Here is a 13,878-nt window from a genome sequence, read left to right as displayed (position 1 = left end):
GAACATCACCTTTGTTCTTAAAAATGGGAACTAGTACACTTTTTCTCCATTCTTCAGGCATCTTTTCGCCAACTAGTATTCTGTTGAATAAGTTGGTCAAAAACTCCACAGCCATCTCTCGAAATTGTTTCCATACCTCCGCGAGTATGTCATCAGGACCAACTGTCTTTCCGTTTGTCATCCTTTGTCGTGCCTTTCTAACTTCCTCCTTACTAATCATTGAAACTTCTTGGTTCTTCACACTTGCCTCTTCTACTCTTCCTTTGCTCTCATTTTCTTCATTCATCGGCTTCTCAAAGTATTCTTTCCATCTATTTCGGACACTACTGGCACCAGTCAACACATTTCCATCTCTGTCCTTAATCACCCTTACCTGCTGCACATCCTTCCCATCTCTATCCCTCTGTCTGGCCAACCTGTAGAGATCCTTTTCTCCTTTTGTGTCCATCCTGGTGTACATGTCGTCATATGCCTCTTGTTTAGCCTTGGCCACCTCTACCTTTGCCCTACGTCGCATCTCAATGTACTCCTTTCGCCTCTTCTCAGTCCTCTCAGTGTCCCACTTCCTCTTCGCTAAATCTCTTTTTACTCTCCTTCCTGTCTCTCTGATTACCTTGGCTGTAGTAGTCCAGTCTTCCGGGAGCTTCTGCTGTCCATCGAGAGCCTGTCTCACCTCTTTTCCAAAGCCCACACAACATTCTTCCTTTCTCAGCTTCCACCACATAGTTCTCTGCTCTAACTTTGTCTTCTTAATCTTCCTACCCACCACCAGAGACATCCTACACACCACCATCCAATGCTGTCGAGCTACACTCTCCCCCACCACTACTTTACAGTCAGTAACCTCCTTCACATTACATTGTCTGCACAAAATATAATCCACCTGTGTGCTTCTACCTCCGCTCTTCTAGGTCACTATATGTTCCTCCCTCTTTTGGACATAAGTGTTCACTACAGCCATCTCCATCTTTTTTGCAAAGTCCACCATCTGTCTCTCAAATTTTTCTTTCCTGGATGCCGTACTTACCCATCAGTTCTTCATCACCCTGTTTTCCTTCACCAATATGTCCATTACAATCTGAACCAATCACAACTCCCTCTCCGTCTGGGATGCTCAGAGCTACTTCATCTAGTTCCTTCCAGAATTTCTCTTTCAACTCTTGGTCATATCCTACCTGTGGGGCATAGCCACTAACCACTTTATACACAATACCCTCAATTTCATTTTTTAGTCTCATCACTTGATTTGATACTCTTTTCAGCTCCAAGACATTCTTAGCTAGCTCTTCCTTTAAAATAACCCCTACTCCATTTCTCTTCCCATCTACTCCGTGGTAGAATAATTTAAACCCTGCTCCTAAACTTCTAGCCTTACTACCTTTCCACCTGCTCTCTTGGATGCACAATATATCAACATTTCTCCTTAATATCATGTAAACAAACTCCTGAGCTTTTCTTTTCATAGTCCCAACATTCAAAGTCCCTACACTCAGTTGTAGGCTCTGTGCATTATGCTTTTTCTTCTGACGATGAGTCCGGTTTTATTTTGAACACTAATGTATAATCTGATTAGAGGCTATGCTGCTCAGGTAGCATTTGACCAACAGGTGAAAAATAAATTCTGCGAGGAGCTGGACGAAGTAGGTCTGAGTATCTGAGACAGACAAAGAGTGCCCTCTGCTATATTCTCTGTACACATATGACTCCATACCAGCCCACCACTGTGATCGGGTTCATCTCAAAAGTAGATAGGTCTGCCTACAGAAACAAGACTGGTAAATTGTCAAAGTGGTGTTCTGCCAACAACCTTACACTGAACACCACAAAGACGAAGGAAATCATCCTGGACTTCCGGGAGTGTGGCGTCGACCCAGTCCCACTGTTCATCAATGGGGAGTGTGTGGAGAGGGTTCACTCCTTCAAATTTTTGGGAGTCTACATCACGGACAAACTCACTTGGACTGTAAAATACCACTGCAGTGGTGAAAAAGGCCCAGCAGCGACTCCACTTCCTGAGAGTGCTCAGGAAGAACAACTTGGAAGCTAAGCTGCTGCAGGCCTTCTACAGAACCACCATGGAGAGCATCCTCACATACTGCATCACAGTGTGGTACGCAGGAAAGCTGTGCAAAGAGTGGTCGACAGTGCCCAGAGGATCACTGGCTGCTCTCTGCCCTCCCTAGAGGACAGTGCCAACTCCTGCTATCACAGAGCCACTAATATTGTAAAGGACTCTTCAATTCCTGGTCATCACCTGTTTAACCTGTTGCCCTCTGGCAGTCAGTACAGGTCCCACAAAACACGGACAACCAGATTCAAGGACAGGTTTTGTCCCCAGAGCCATCAACTCCTTGAACTCAAACCATTGAAATAACAGGACTGCAATGGAATATTATGCAACAGCACTTTTGTGCATTTATTTATTTTAGCAATAACTGTGCCTTGATGTTTTATCTATTGTTTTTTACCCAAGGTTTTATTGCTTCTTGCACCTTGTGGAGAAGCACTCATCATTTTGTTGTATGCACAGCATATAATCACATTAAAGGCTTTTGATTGATTTGATTGATAAAGGCAGGAGCATAGGTTAACATACATAAGCGGAGGTAGAGGTACTTTGTTTGATTTAAATTTTTGCAGATATTGTAATATGAAGGAAAGGAGTGGAATGAAGATTAGCCGAAGACAGAAAATATGTGCATGAATGAGGGGTGGAGGGGGACGTGTGAGGCTACAAAGAGAAGAAATAGCAAGCTTGGAGGATTTTAAATATTAGGGTCAAAAGTCCAGAGCAATGCTGAGTGAGGTCAGGAAGTGAAGAAATGGGTCCAAGCATGTTGGAACGGGTGGAGGAAGGTGTCAATTGTGTTGTGTGACAGAAGAGTCACTGGGAGGATGAAGGGGAAAGAGAGTGATGAAGCCAGCCATGATGTACGAATTACAGACAATGGGACTGACGAGACAACAAAAAGCTAGAGGTAGAGGTGGCAGACATGAAGATTGTGAGGTTCACTCTTGGGAGTGACGATGTTGAATAAAATTCGAAATAAGGTCATCGGAGGGACAGCCAAGGTTTGATATTTTCGAAACGTTACAAAAAGCAAATTAATGGTTTGGGCCGAAGAGTGACAGTGTGAGCATATTGTTTGAAGGAGGACGAGGAGGGAACTACCAGGCAAGAGAGCTGGAGGAAGATCAAAGAGAAGGTTGATGGATATCATGAGGGGCCTGATGGTGTTAGGAGGAGGATCCAGGAGATGGGTTCAAATGGAAAAGGATGAGACGCTGTTGTGACCCCTAATGGGACAAGCTGAAAGAAAAAGAAGTCTGTTAAATAAAAATGTCAATTGTGAGAAATGGGGGCTGTAAAAAAAAAAAAAAAACTTGAGCTTTGCCCAACTCTTTGGCTGCGTCCATTATTGTAACTTGTGGAGAGTGACCAATGAACATGTACACAATAGACATGTGGAAAAAATGGGTTAAGGGCTATTTGACTATCCCACCTTGGGGGAGTCTGACGATCCTTTCAGCACCATGTCAACTGAGCCACCAGGGAAAAGTTCCATACGTGTTGGACTGATATTGAATACTGGTCTGTCTTCATTTGGGGAGGCCCATGATCCATTTGTAACAGAATCCCTTTTTTTTGTAGCTGAGATGGAGGGCAGGAATGTCCTACCAGGTAAGCACACTGTCTTCCAGTAAAGTCGGTGCACTCGTTGCCCATAGTTTGTCACCTTGAAATGGAAGTTGCATGATCCATGGCTGAGAACAGACACATGTCAAAAAGAATGTGAGACAATATTGTATCTGCCTTCACGTCATATATATTTTTGAGTTTAATCAATCCATACTACCTGAAATGTATGCCAAGGTCTAGATTTGGGTATAAGGGTTTGTCACTGACAATTGTGGTTCCGGTGCCCGTAGCAGACAGGGCAACATTGTGAGTTTGACTGCCTTGGATGGAAATCTCTAGTCGGTCTTGAAATAAGAGTGTATCTTTTAGATTTGCCACAACCTTAAGCTCCAGTTGGGCATGTGGTGGCACTTCCCCTTCACTGGGTTCAACACGCCAAGGGGACTTTCCTTGGCTCTATGGAAACAAAAAATCTGTCTTATTTATTTTTTCTTTTTTCCAAATGATCCCAACAGGGTAAGGGCAGTTTCCTACTGTTTGACATGTCCCATGATATATGTAGTAAACACAGTGCTTATTACGCAACTGAGTACGTCATGATCAGCCTATGAGAAATACATGACGCAGTGTGCAATTGAATTTCCATATGCTTAGATTTACCAGGTATCAATTTTTGCTTTGAACAACTTCAGATATTTCTGAAATTGCAAATGACAAATGTGGCTTTCAGAGTGTTGGATTTGTACAATATGAAGGAAGAACTAGTCCAGTGAGAAAAACATAATGTGGAAAATGTGCCCATTGACCACAGTATTTCATATGGCTTCTGTCTTAAGTCCCACTCAAGAGTGCTTCTGTGTTAAATATAGGAAATATGTTCAATGTGCTGAAAACATGCAACAATAACAATATAGTACTGAATTTTTAATATATACAGTGCCTTGTGAAAATATTTGGCCACCTTGAACTTTTGAACCTTTCGCCACATTTCAGGGTTCAAACATAAAGATATAAAATTAGAATTTTTTGTCAAGAATCAACAACAAGTTGGACACCATTGTAAAGTGGAACAAAATTGATTGGGTATTTTAAACTTTTTTTAACAAATAAAAACCTGAAAAGTGGGGCGTGCAATATTATTTGGCCCCCTTGCATTAATACTTTGTAGCACTACCTTTTGCTGCAATTACAGCTGGAAGTCACTTGGGGTATGTCTATATCAGTTTTGCACATTGAGAGACTGAAATTCTTGCCACTTCTTCCTTGGAAAACAGCTCGAGCACAGTGAGGTTGGATGGAGAGCGCTTGTAAACAGCAGTCTTCAGCTCTGGCCACAGATTCCCGATTGGATTCAGGACTGGACTTTGACTTGACGGTTTTAACACCTGGATAGGTTTATTTGTGAACCATTCCATTGTAGATTTGGCTTTATGTTTGGGATCTTTGTCCTGTTGGAAGACAAATCTCCATCCCATTCTCATGTCTTTTGCAGACTCCAACAGTTCGATTTTGGTTTCATCTGAGCAGAGCACTTTCTTCCACGTTTGTGGTGTCTCCCAGGAGGCTTGTGGCAAAGTTTAAACGAGATGTTTTAATGGATATAGTTCTTCTTGCCACTCTTCCATGAAGGCCAGATTTGTGCAGTGTACGACTGATTGTTGTCCTATGGACAGACTCTCCCACCTCAGCTGTAGATCTCTGCAGTTCATCCAGAGTGATGATTGGCCTCTTGACTGCATCTCTGATCAGTCTTCTCCTTGTTCGAGGTGAAAGTTTAGAGGGACGGCCGGGTCTTGGTAGATTTCCAGTGGTCTGATACTCCTTCCATTTCAATATGATTACTTGCACAGTACTCCTTGAGATGTTTAAAACTTAAAATCTTTTTGTATCCAAATCCGGCTTTAAATTTCTCCACAATAGTATCTCGGACCTGCCTGGTGTTTTCCTTGGATCTTCATGATGCTCTCTGCACTTTAAGCAGAACCCTGAGACTATCACAGAGCAGGTGCATTTATATGGAGACTTGATTACACACAGGTGGATTCTATTTATCATCATCAGTCAACATTGGATCATTCAGAGATGCTCACGTCTCTGCTGAACGTCTGGAGTGAGTTTGCGGCACTGAAATTAAAGGGTCCAAATAATATTGCACGCCCCACTTTTCAGTTTTTTTATTTGTTAAAAAAGTATAAAATATCCAAGAAAGTTGACAAAAAAATAATAATTTTATATCTTTATGTTTGAAGCCTGAAATGTGGTGAAAGGTTGTAAAGTTCAAGGAGCCTGAATACTTTCACAAGGCACTGCAGCTAAAGCATTGGATATTCCTGACTTTGTGTGTATGTTAGCATGTGTGTGTGTCCGTGTGTGGACAGGGGGTGCTAAAATATAGCCCTGTGACATGACGAAGAGGTGGCATATAAATTCTAATGCGATTTCCCTCCCCCACTCTATAAGGACAAAGTGATGTTTCGTGTGGGTATGCTGCTCAGATGAGAGTTAGCTGTGCAAATAACAAGGCGGATTTGCCACTCCAGCGTGCACTGAAAATGTATCTTTGTTGTATGCCTTAATTTATGGAACAAGTTTGACATTTTTTTAAGGTCTCAAATACAAGAGAAAATGAAAAGTGATGGATTGACTTTTTGAAGAGACACACAAATGGTGACCTGAACATGAACACCATGATCTGCACCGCTCTGTACAGTGTATTTTATGATGGATAGTTTTGCAAACACAGACAACACAACTTGGTACTAAATGGGATCGCGCTGACCCGTCTCACTATCTGGACTCTCTCTTACCATCCTTTTGTCATCAAGTGCCATGTTCAGATGGTACATTATGTTATCAACTAAAAAGGTAAGTTGAATGGTGCACCTATTTTCATAATAGTCCACAATAACCTTTAAATTCTGAAGTTGAACCTCCCTAAAGTGATTCTATATCATAAGAACTATCACCCTCTCCGTATGTTTGATTCCTTTTGGCACAGCCACTCAACACCCCCACAGCATCTATGAGCTGAGAGGTGGCTCTTATTATTCACATTTAAAGCCCGCTTTTGTATACTTTTGTATACATTATATATGATTTATTTCATTCATTCAAAATTCAAATTTGGCAGGCCTGTTAACGTTATTCTTCTCTTCTTTTGTGCCGAAAGTACATGCCATTTTTGGGAGCTGTTTGGTCCCACTTTAAATGAACTATGGCATTATTTTAGCACCACATCTGAGTTGCGTATTTGTACCATGCGTGCTGTGAAGCATGCTGGAATAGGTGACTGGTTGGACAGGGGAAGGGTTTTTGTAACATCTGTCAGAACAGGTATTTTGCCAAATTCCAGTTGTTGAATCTGACACTGAAGGTGAACTATTGGACCACGCCCAGTGCATGACAAGACAACGCCCTGAAAGAAAACGGGAGACATGAGGATACACTGACAAATACTATATAAAGACAATATGATGGAAACTACAACAAAATGGTACGTTTGCACACACGTACCAGTGGTGGGTGAATACTACCAAACAAAGCAATGTACAGGGTGTGATGCTGCTTTCCAACGTCCTTCACCAGAAGAAACACGGGAAGGTCTGCTGAGCTGTAAGGAGGAATCATTCCCCTTGATAAAGAACTCCCAAATATCATTGAAGGGCTCTCTTCATATTCCTAAACATGGGGAAATAATGTGTATAATTATTGTGGATCACATGGAGCCTCTGTATATGTGTATATATGGTGACACTGACAGCTGTATTTTTTGAAATAGACATTCTTGATAATAGATGAGCACAATGTATCCCATCAGACATTCCCATTCTATCCCAAAAACAAGTTTATGAAATGGCAATTTAGTGCTGAATAGCAACATATTACTGAAAAAGGTACAGTATATTAAAGATTGATCACTCTGACTATTGACAAAAGGTGCCCTGTATTTGTTGTTAAAACTGAGAAAAGAGTGTTTAGTTTTAATCCCATGTCCTAATAAAAACACATACAATGAACATTATCGAAAAAGTTTTGCCCACGGTTAAACAAAGACAAATTAATGCAAAAATGAAAAAAAATATAAATCAACGTATTCCAGTTGAATTCAAAAGTCAGCTATTCTGTCATTTCTACTCCTGATTAAAAACAAAACAAAACACAGGAACAGTGAACTGCTTTACCTGCTCCAGCATTCCATAGCAGACAGGCAGAGCGCTTTGGTTCATTAGGCGTACTTTCTTTTCATAAGGGTGATTGAGGAAACACTTCTGAAAGTCCAGCACTGGAGTTTCCACAATGATCTCTGGAGCAAGACACCTGCCCACACAACAGAGAAGGAATGGAGAAAAAAGGTTCTGAGCCTCATTTGCAGAATGCAACAATGACAATTTTAAATTTCTTGTACAATGGTTCCTAGACATAGAAATGGCTGAGCTTACAAGAGTTTGGAGATAAGAGCCTTTTTACATTGTTTTTTTTTTTTTGTCTTGTTTTGAGATATAATTAGAATGTGAGGTAAAAGTGGGCTTCAGACCCTCACTGCTAGATGGCTGCAGGACACTTCACAACATCCAACCACCATCAGTTCAGATTGATTTCCTTGCGGTGAAATGACAATGAAAGTTAGAGGCAGTAATGCACCATAAGCTGGTTTGGCAACTGTCGAAAGAGACCCCAGGAGAAGAAGGAGGAAAGACAAGATATCACTAGTCTAGGTCCTATTTTGTGCTCACATTTTCTATGTTTGCAGTTTTTTTGGAGCGTGAATGTGAACTGTTTTTTCTAGAGTACAATAAAGATGCGTGCAATTTTCCTCTGGAAACAAAAAAGGTAAGAATGTCTTACATTTTCGTACTCCTTTATTAACATTGTTACCAGTACATCATTAGGAGGCTCAGTGGTTAGAGCACTGGTTTGGTAAACCAGGGGTTGTGGGTTCATATCCCATAGGATAGCCTCTTTATTAAAAAATGTAGCTGCATCTCGTTAAACGCAAAGCTAAAATCAGCACGTAAAAGTCTTGCACGGGATTTGAGTTTTTCAAGATGCTTGTACACTGTCAAAAATGAAGAGCTTGGTATCATTAACATGCTAATTTGTTCAGTGGGCAACTGCAGTGAAAATAGTTTTCCGAAAGTTTGTGGAATCACTCCTCCTTCTGAATTATTTCACAAACTTTTCATTACCAAGGTGGTAAGTGCAATTGGCCTGTAAATTATTGATAGAAGTTTACTTTTGATTTGAGTCACCGATGGGGTAGTGGTAAATTTGCCTGACTTTGGTGCAGGCAGTGTGGGTTCAGTTCCCACTGAGTGAACGGGTCTATATGTGGAGTGTAACTGACTGGTGACCAGTTCAGGGTGTAGTCTTCTATTTGCCCAAAGTTATCTGGGATGGGTTCCATCACTCCCATGACACTTGTGAGGAAAAGTGGCTTGGAAAATAAATGGATGATTTTGATTCATCCATCTTTTTTCTAAGCTGCTTATCCTCATGAGGGTTACAGGAGTGCTGGAGCCAATTCATCGGGCAGGAGGCGGGGTACACTCTGAATTGGTTGCCAGCCAATCGTAAGGCACATAGACGCAGACAACAGTTGCACTCACAATCACACCTAGGGGCGATTTAGGATCTCCAATTAATGTAGGTTTATGGGATGTGGGAAGAAACCGGAATACCAGGAGAAAACCCACGCAGGCACGGGGAGAACATGCAAACTCTACACAGGCAGGGCTGGGATATGAACCCGAGTCCTTAGAACTGTGAGGCCAATGCTCTAACCAGTTGCCCACCCGTACCACCTTATTTAGCTCGTTTATTGCTAAAAATATTTTACTATCAGTATTTGTATTTCAGAAGTAATGTGGTGACCACTGTAGGTTGTGAAATGCGCCCTAGCACTCTATATTGACCAGCAGTTACTGATATTAACACTCAAAATGAACTATGATGAGCAATGAACTAAAATGTGGCTTTGGAATGTGACAGGAAGTCTTGTTATCTGGAGAAATGCCCCACAAGCACAATGAGAACATGAAAACTACACAGCAGAGGCCTTAAACCAAAAACATCTAAACTGTAAGGCAGACTTGCTCGCTACAAATTCACTGACACCACCGAATACTACTGACATTTTTAAAACTATCCATCCATCCATCTATCCATTTTCTACCGCTTTGCCGGGTGGGGTCCAGGGGCAGTAGCTTTACCTGGGATGCCCAGACTTCCTTTTCCTATGCCATTTCGTCCAGCTCTTTTGAAGGGATCCCGAGGCATTCCCAGGCAAGCCAAGAGACGTCTCTCCAGCATGTCCTGGGTTGTCCCCGGGGTCTCTTTCCAATGGGACGTGCTCAGAACACCTCACCAGGGAATTGTCTGGGAGGCATCCAGATCAGATGCTCCAGCCACTTCATCAATCTCTCAAAGCAGAGTAGCAGTGGCTTGACACTCAGCCCCTCAATGATGACCGAGCTTCTTACCCTATCTCTGAGGGAGAGCCCGGACACCCTGCAGAGGAAACTCATTTCGGCCACTTCCATCTGGGCTCATGACCGTAGGTGAGGGTAGAATGTAGATCAACTGGTAATTTGAGAGCTTCACCTTTCAACTTATCTCCTTCTTTACCTCAACTGACTGATATAAAATCCACATCACTCCAGACGCTGCACTGTTCAGTCTATGTCCTGCTCTATTCTTCCCTGACTTGTGAACAAGACCCCAAGATACTTGAACTCTCCCACTTAGGGCAGGATCTCATCTATGACCTGGAGAGGGCATCCCAACCTTTTTCGACTGAGGATGTCGGTCTTAGATTTGGAGGTGCTTATTCGTATCCCAGCCGCTTCACATTCAGCTGCGAACTGCTCAGCTCTGCCTAGAGATTCTGTCCATAAGTTATGAACAAAATCGGAACAAAGGGCAGCATTGGCTGAGTCCATTTCTCACAGGAAACGAGTCCGACTAAAAGCTTGCAATGAGGACCAAACTCTGAAAATGGTCATACAGGGACCAAAAATCCCGTATCAGGGGGCTTGGTACCTCATACTCCCAAAGAAAGTCGAACGTCTTCTCCAAGTCATCAATTCACATGTAGAGTGGTTGGTCCATGCAATGTTGCAACCAGAACAGCCCCACAACATCCATCAAATTATTTAGTCTTTTTAATTGTCAGTGCCAATCCAATTTTAGTGTGCATTGAACCTGTTTGACAAGCCAAAATTTTCAGCAAGTTTCTGCCACAGGAAACTATGGAACACAATTACGGAATAAAATTATTAATTAGCTTCAGTTTGTTTTCTACATTTCTTACCTTGCATTAATTGGCAGAGCCATGATCTCTTTTCCAACACTCTCAACATCTACCACTAGAGCAACCCGATAGTGTTTGACAGTGTTGGAGCACAGTGTCACCTATTGAGACAATGCACAAACATATGCAGCATGAAGAAATCGCCATAGATTTCATGAGACAGATACCGAACGGAATGATTAGATAAAATACAAATATACCGTAGTTTACTGTTAAGATAAAAGCCCTGTTGAAAATGTATGTTGGACATCAACAATAATGTAACAACCAAATGCACAAAATACTATTTTCCCTGCATATAGCAAGAAATGAAAAAAGTTAAATCAGTTAAAAAAGTCAGAGGGAATGTCACAATTTTCAAAACACACCAAATGGTAACAAGATTGTAATGCAATATCGCACTGTATATAAAAATTGTATTCAATCTGAGACCCTTTCCTTATCTGAGCTGCTTATTCTCACAAAGGTGGTGGGAGTGCTAGAGCCTATCCTAGCTATCTTCGCACAGAGAAACAAACCATTCAAAATCACAATCACATCTAAGGGAGACTTAGAGTCTCCAATTAATGCATGTTTTAGGATGTGGGAGAAAACCACAGTGCCTGGAGAAAACCCACACATGCATGAGGAGAACATGCAAACTCCACACAGGCGGAATTCAAACCCCCGGACCACAGTACTGTTAGATAGACACTCTAACCAGTCAAACACCGTGCTATTATTCTCTATTATATTTTCTGCCTTTAGGAAAATAATGCTGATGCAATGTTAATGCCAATGTTTAACAACAGTCTACAGTCATGTTCAAAATAATAGCAGTCCAATATGACTAACCGGATTAATCCACATTTTCAGTATTTTTTTTTTTTTATTGCTATATGTCAAACAAGTTACTAGTAGGTGCAGTAGAAGAAGACCAAGTATTCATGACATACATTCTTAAGGCTGTGCAATTGGGCAATTTGTTGAAAGGTGTGTGTTGAAAAAAAAAATAGCACTTTGAAAATATTTTTAATTTTTTTTTATATTTACTATTTTCGACAAACTTTTTTGTTTCTAGGATTTACCAACCCTTTGAACCACTAAACTAATACTTATGACCAATTTTTTTATGACTGCTTCACATCTGTGTGGCATAGAGTCAACAACATACTTCGCGTTGCGTGTTAATCCTCAATAGTGGGTAGAGTGGTGCCAATAATCCGTTCAGCCGTTTTGATTGTACACAGTACTGATTGGATGACCGCTGTGTAGAACTGACTCAGCAGCTTGCATGACAGACCGTGCTTCCTTTGCTGGGATTTTTTGAGGATGGAGTTGATGTACGTCTCCCACCTCAGGTCCTTTGAGATTGTAATTCCCAAGAACTTGAAGGTCTCGACAGTTGCCACAAGACAGTTGGACAGCGTCAGGGGCAGATGTGATGACTGTTGCTTCCTGAAGTCCACAATCATTTCTACAGTCTTTTGAGCCGACGACCGTGGTGTGATCTGCAAACTTCAGGAGTTTGACAGTCAGATGCCACCAGGTGCAGTCGTTAGTGTTGAACGATAAAAGTAGAGGTGAGAGGACACAACCTTGGGGTGCTCCAGTGCTGATGGTACGTGTGGACGAGGTGGTGCCCCCTAGCCTCACCTGTTGTGTCCTGCCCATCAGGAAGTTGTAAACCTGGCAGGCAAGACGCTGAGCTGGATAGGTTTGGAAGAGAGGAGTTCAGGGATGATGGTATTGAACGCAGAGCTGAAGTCCACAAACATGATCCTCGCATAGGTACTCTCGCTGTCGAGATGTTCCAGGATGAAGTGCAGACCCATGTTGACTGCATCATCCGCAGACCTGTTAGCTCGATAGGCAAACTCCAGTGGGTCCAGCTGGAGACCTGTGACACTCTTGAGGTGGTCCAGCACAAGGTGTTCAAAGGACGTCATCACAGATGTCAAGGTAACAGGCTTGTAGTCATTAAGACCTGAGACTGCTGCTTTTTTGGGGACTGGTATAATGGTGGAGTGTTCGAAGCAGGGTGGTACTTCACACAGTTCTAGACACCTGTTGAAGATCTTTGCGAAGACAGGAGCAACTTGGCCTGCACAGACTTTTAGTCAGGAGGGTGACACAAGGTCTGGGCCCGGTGCTTTGTTGATCTTTTGCCATTTGAAGATCTGTCTAACATCCCCTTCATGGATGTTAAACGGTGGAGAGGAAAGTGGAATGGAAGGTGGTGCGGCTTGTTGGGTGTGTAGTGGGGAAGTGTCTATTTTGAATCTCCAATAAAAGCTAGTTAGGTTGTCGGCTAGCCCGCTCTTGTTTTCTACCAGGGGTGAACATCACTTGTAGTTAGTGAGCAATTGTAGACCGTGCCTAACTGATTTGGAGTCAATAACGCCAAGATGTTTGGGGATCGTCTCACAAATTGCGGCTGCTAGACCCCCCCACACCCCACAAAAAAAAATACTCATCTTTTTTGCCAAATTGTAGACTCTTTTAAACATGCCTTTTCTTTTTTTTTTTTTTTTAAACAGGTATTTGTGGGGTATTCTTGTAAATACATTAGTTTCATGCAGACATATTCCCACTATCACAGTACTTCCAGGTAACTCCAGACTGTGTTTGATTATCCCGGAGCTGATCAATGCCTGAGCTTTTGCCATTATAGTAATTCTGCAATCCATTTTGATTGTTGTCTTCCGTTTTCTGCCCCATGTCTCTGGGTTTGCTCTCCATTTTAAGGCATTATATATCATTTTAGCTGAACAACCTACAATTTTTTGCACCTCTTATACGTTTTCCCTTCTCCAATCAAACTTTTAATCAAAGAACGCCGTTCTTCTGAATAAAGTGTTGAATGACCATTTTTTCCCAGGCTTTCAAGGAGAAATGCGTGTTAAAAAGAAGGAGAATGCATGTTCAAAAGATGCTGGCTTCATCCTTA

General features: G+C 42.0%; 1 protein-coding gene across 2 annotated transcripts in view; it reads right to left on the bottom strand.

Annotated features, from left to right (window-relative positions):
- hydin (HYDIN axonemal central pair apparatus protein) overlaps positions 1-13,878 on the bottom strand; it is a 136,664-nt gene that overhangs the window by 107,469 nt on the left and 15,317 nt on the right. For both annotated transcript variants that reach the window (XM_061822146.1, XM_061822147.1), the window contains exons 14-19: positions 10,950-11,050; positions 7,822-7,957; positions 7,154-7,318; positions 6,897-7,055; positions 3,858-4,096; positions 3,504-3,765 (exon numbers count right to left, since the gene is read on the bottom strand). In XM_061822146.1, coding sequence (XP_061678130.1) covers positions 3,504-3,765; positions 3,858-4,096; positions 6,897-7,055; positions 7,154-7,318; positions 7,822-7,957; positions 10,950-11,050 — 1,062 coding nt within the window. The remainder of the gene's footprint in view (positions 1-3,503; positions 3,766-3,857; positions 4,097-6,896; positions 7,056-7,153; positions 7,319-7,821; positions 7,958-10,949; positions 11,051-13,878) is intronic.

This window comes from Syngnathoides biaculeatus, chromosome 6, assembly GCF_019802595.1.
Source record: "Syngnathoides biaculeatus isolate LvHL_M chromosome 6, ASM1980259v1, whole genome shotgun sequence".
NCBI lineage: Eukaryota > Metazoa > Chordata > Actinopteri > Syngnathiformes > Syngnathidae > Syngnathoides > Syngnathoides biaculeatus.
Note: the sequence above shows the minus strand (reverse complement) of the source record. Positions and strands in the feature narration are given on the sequence as shown.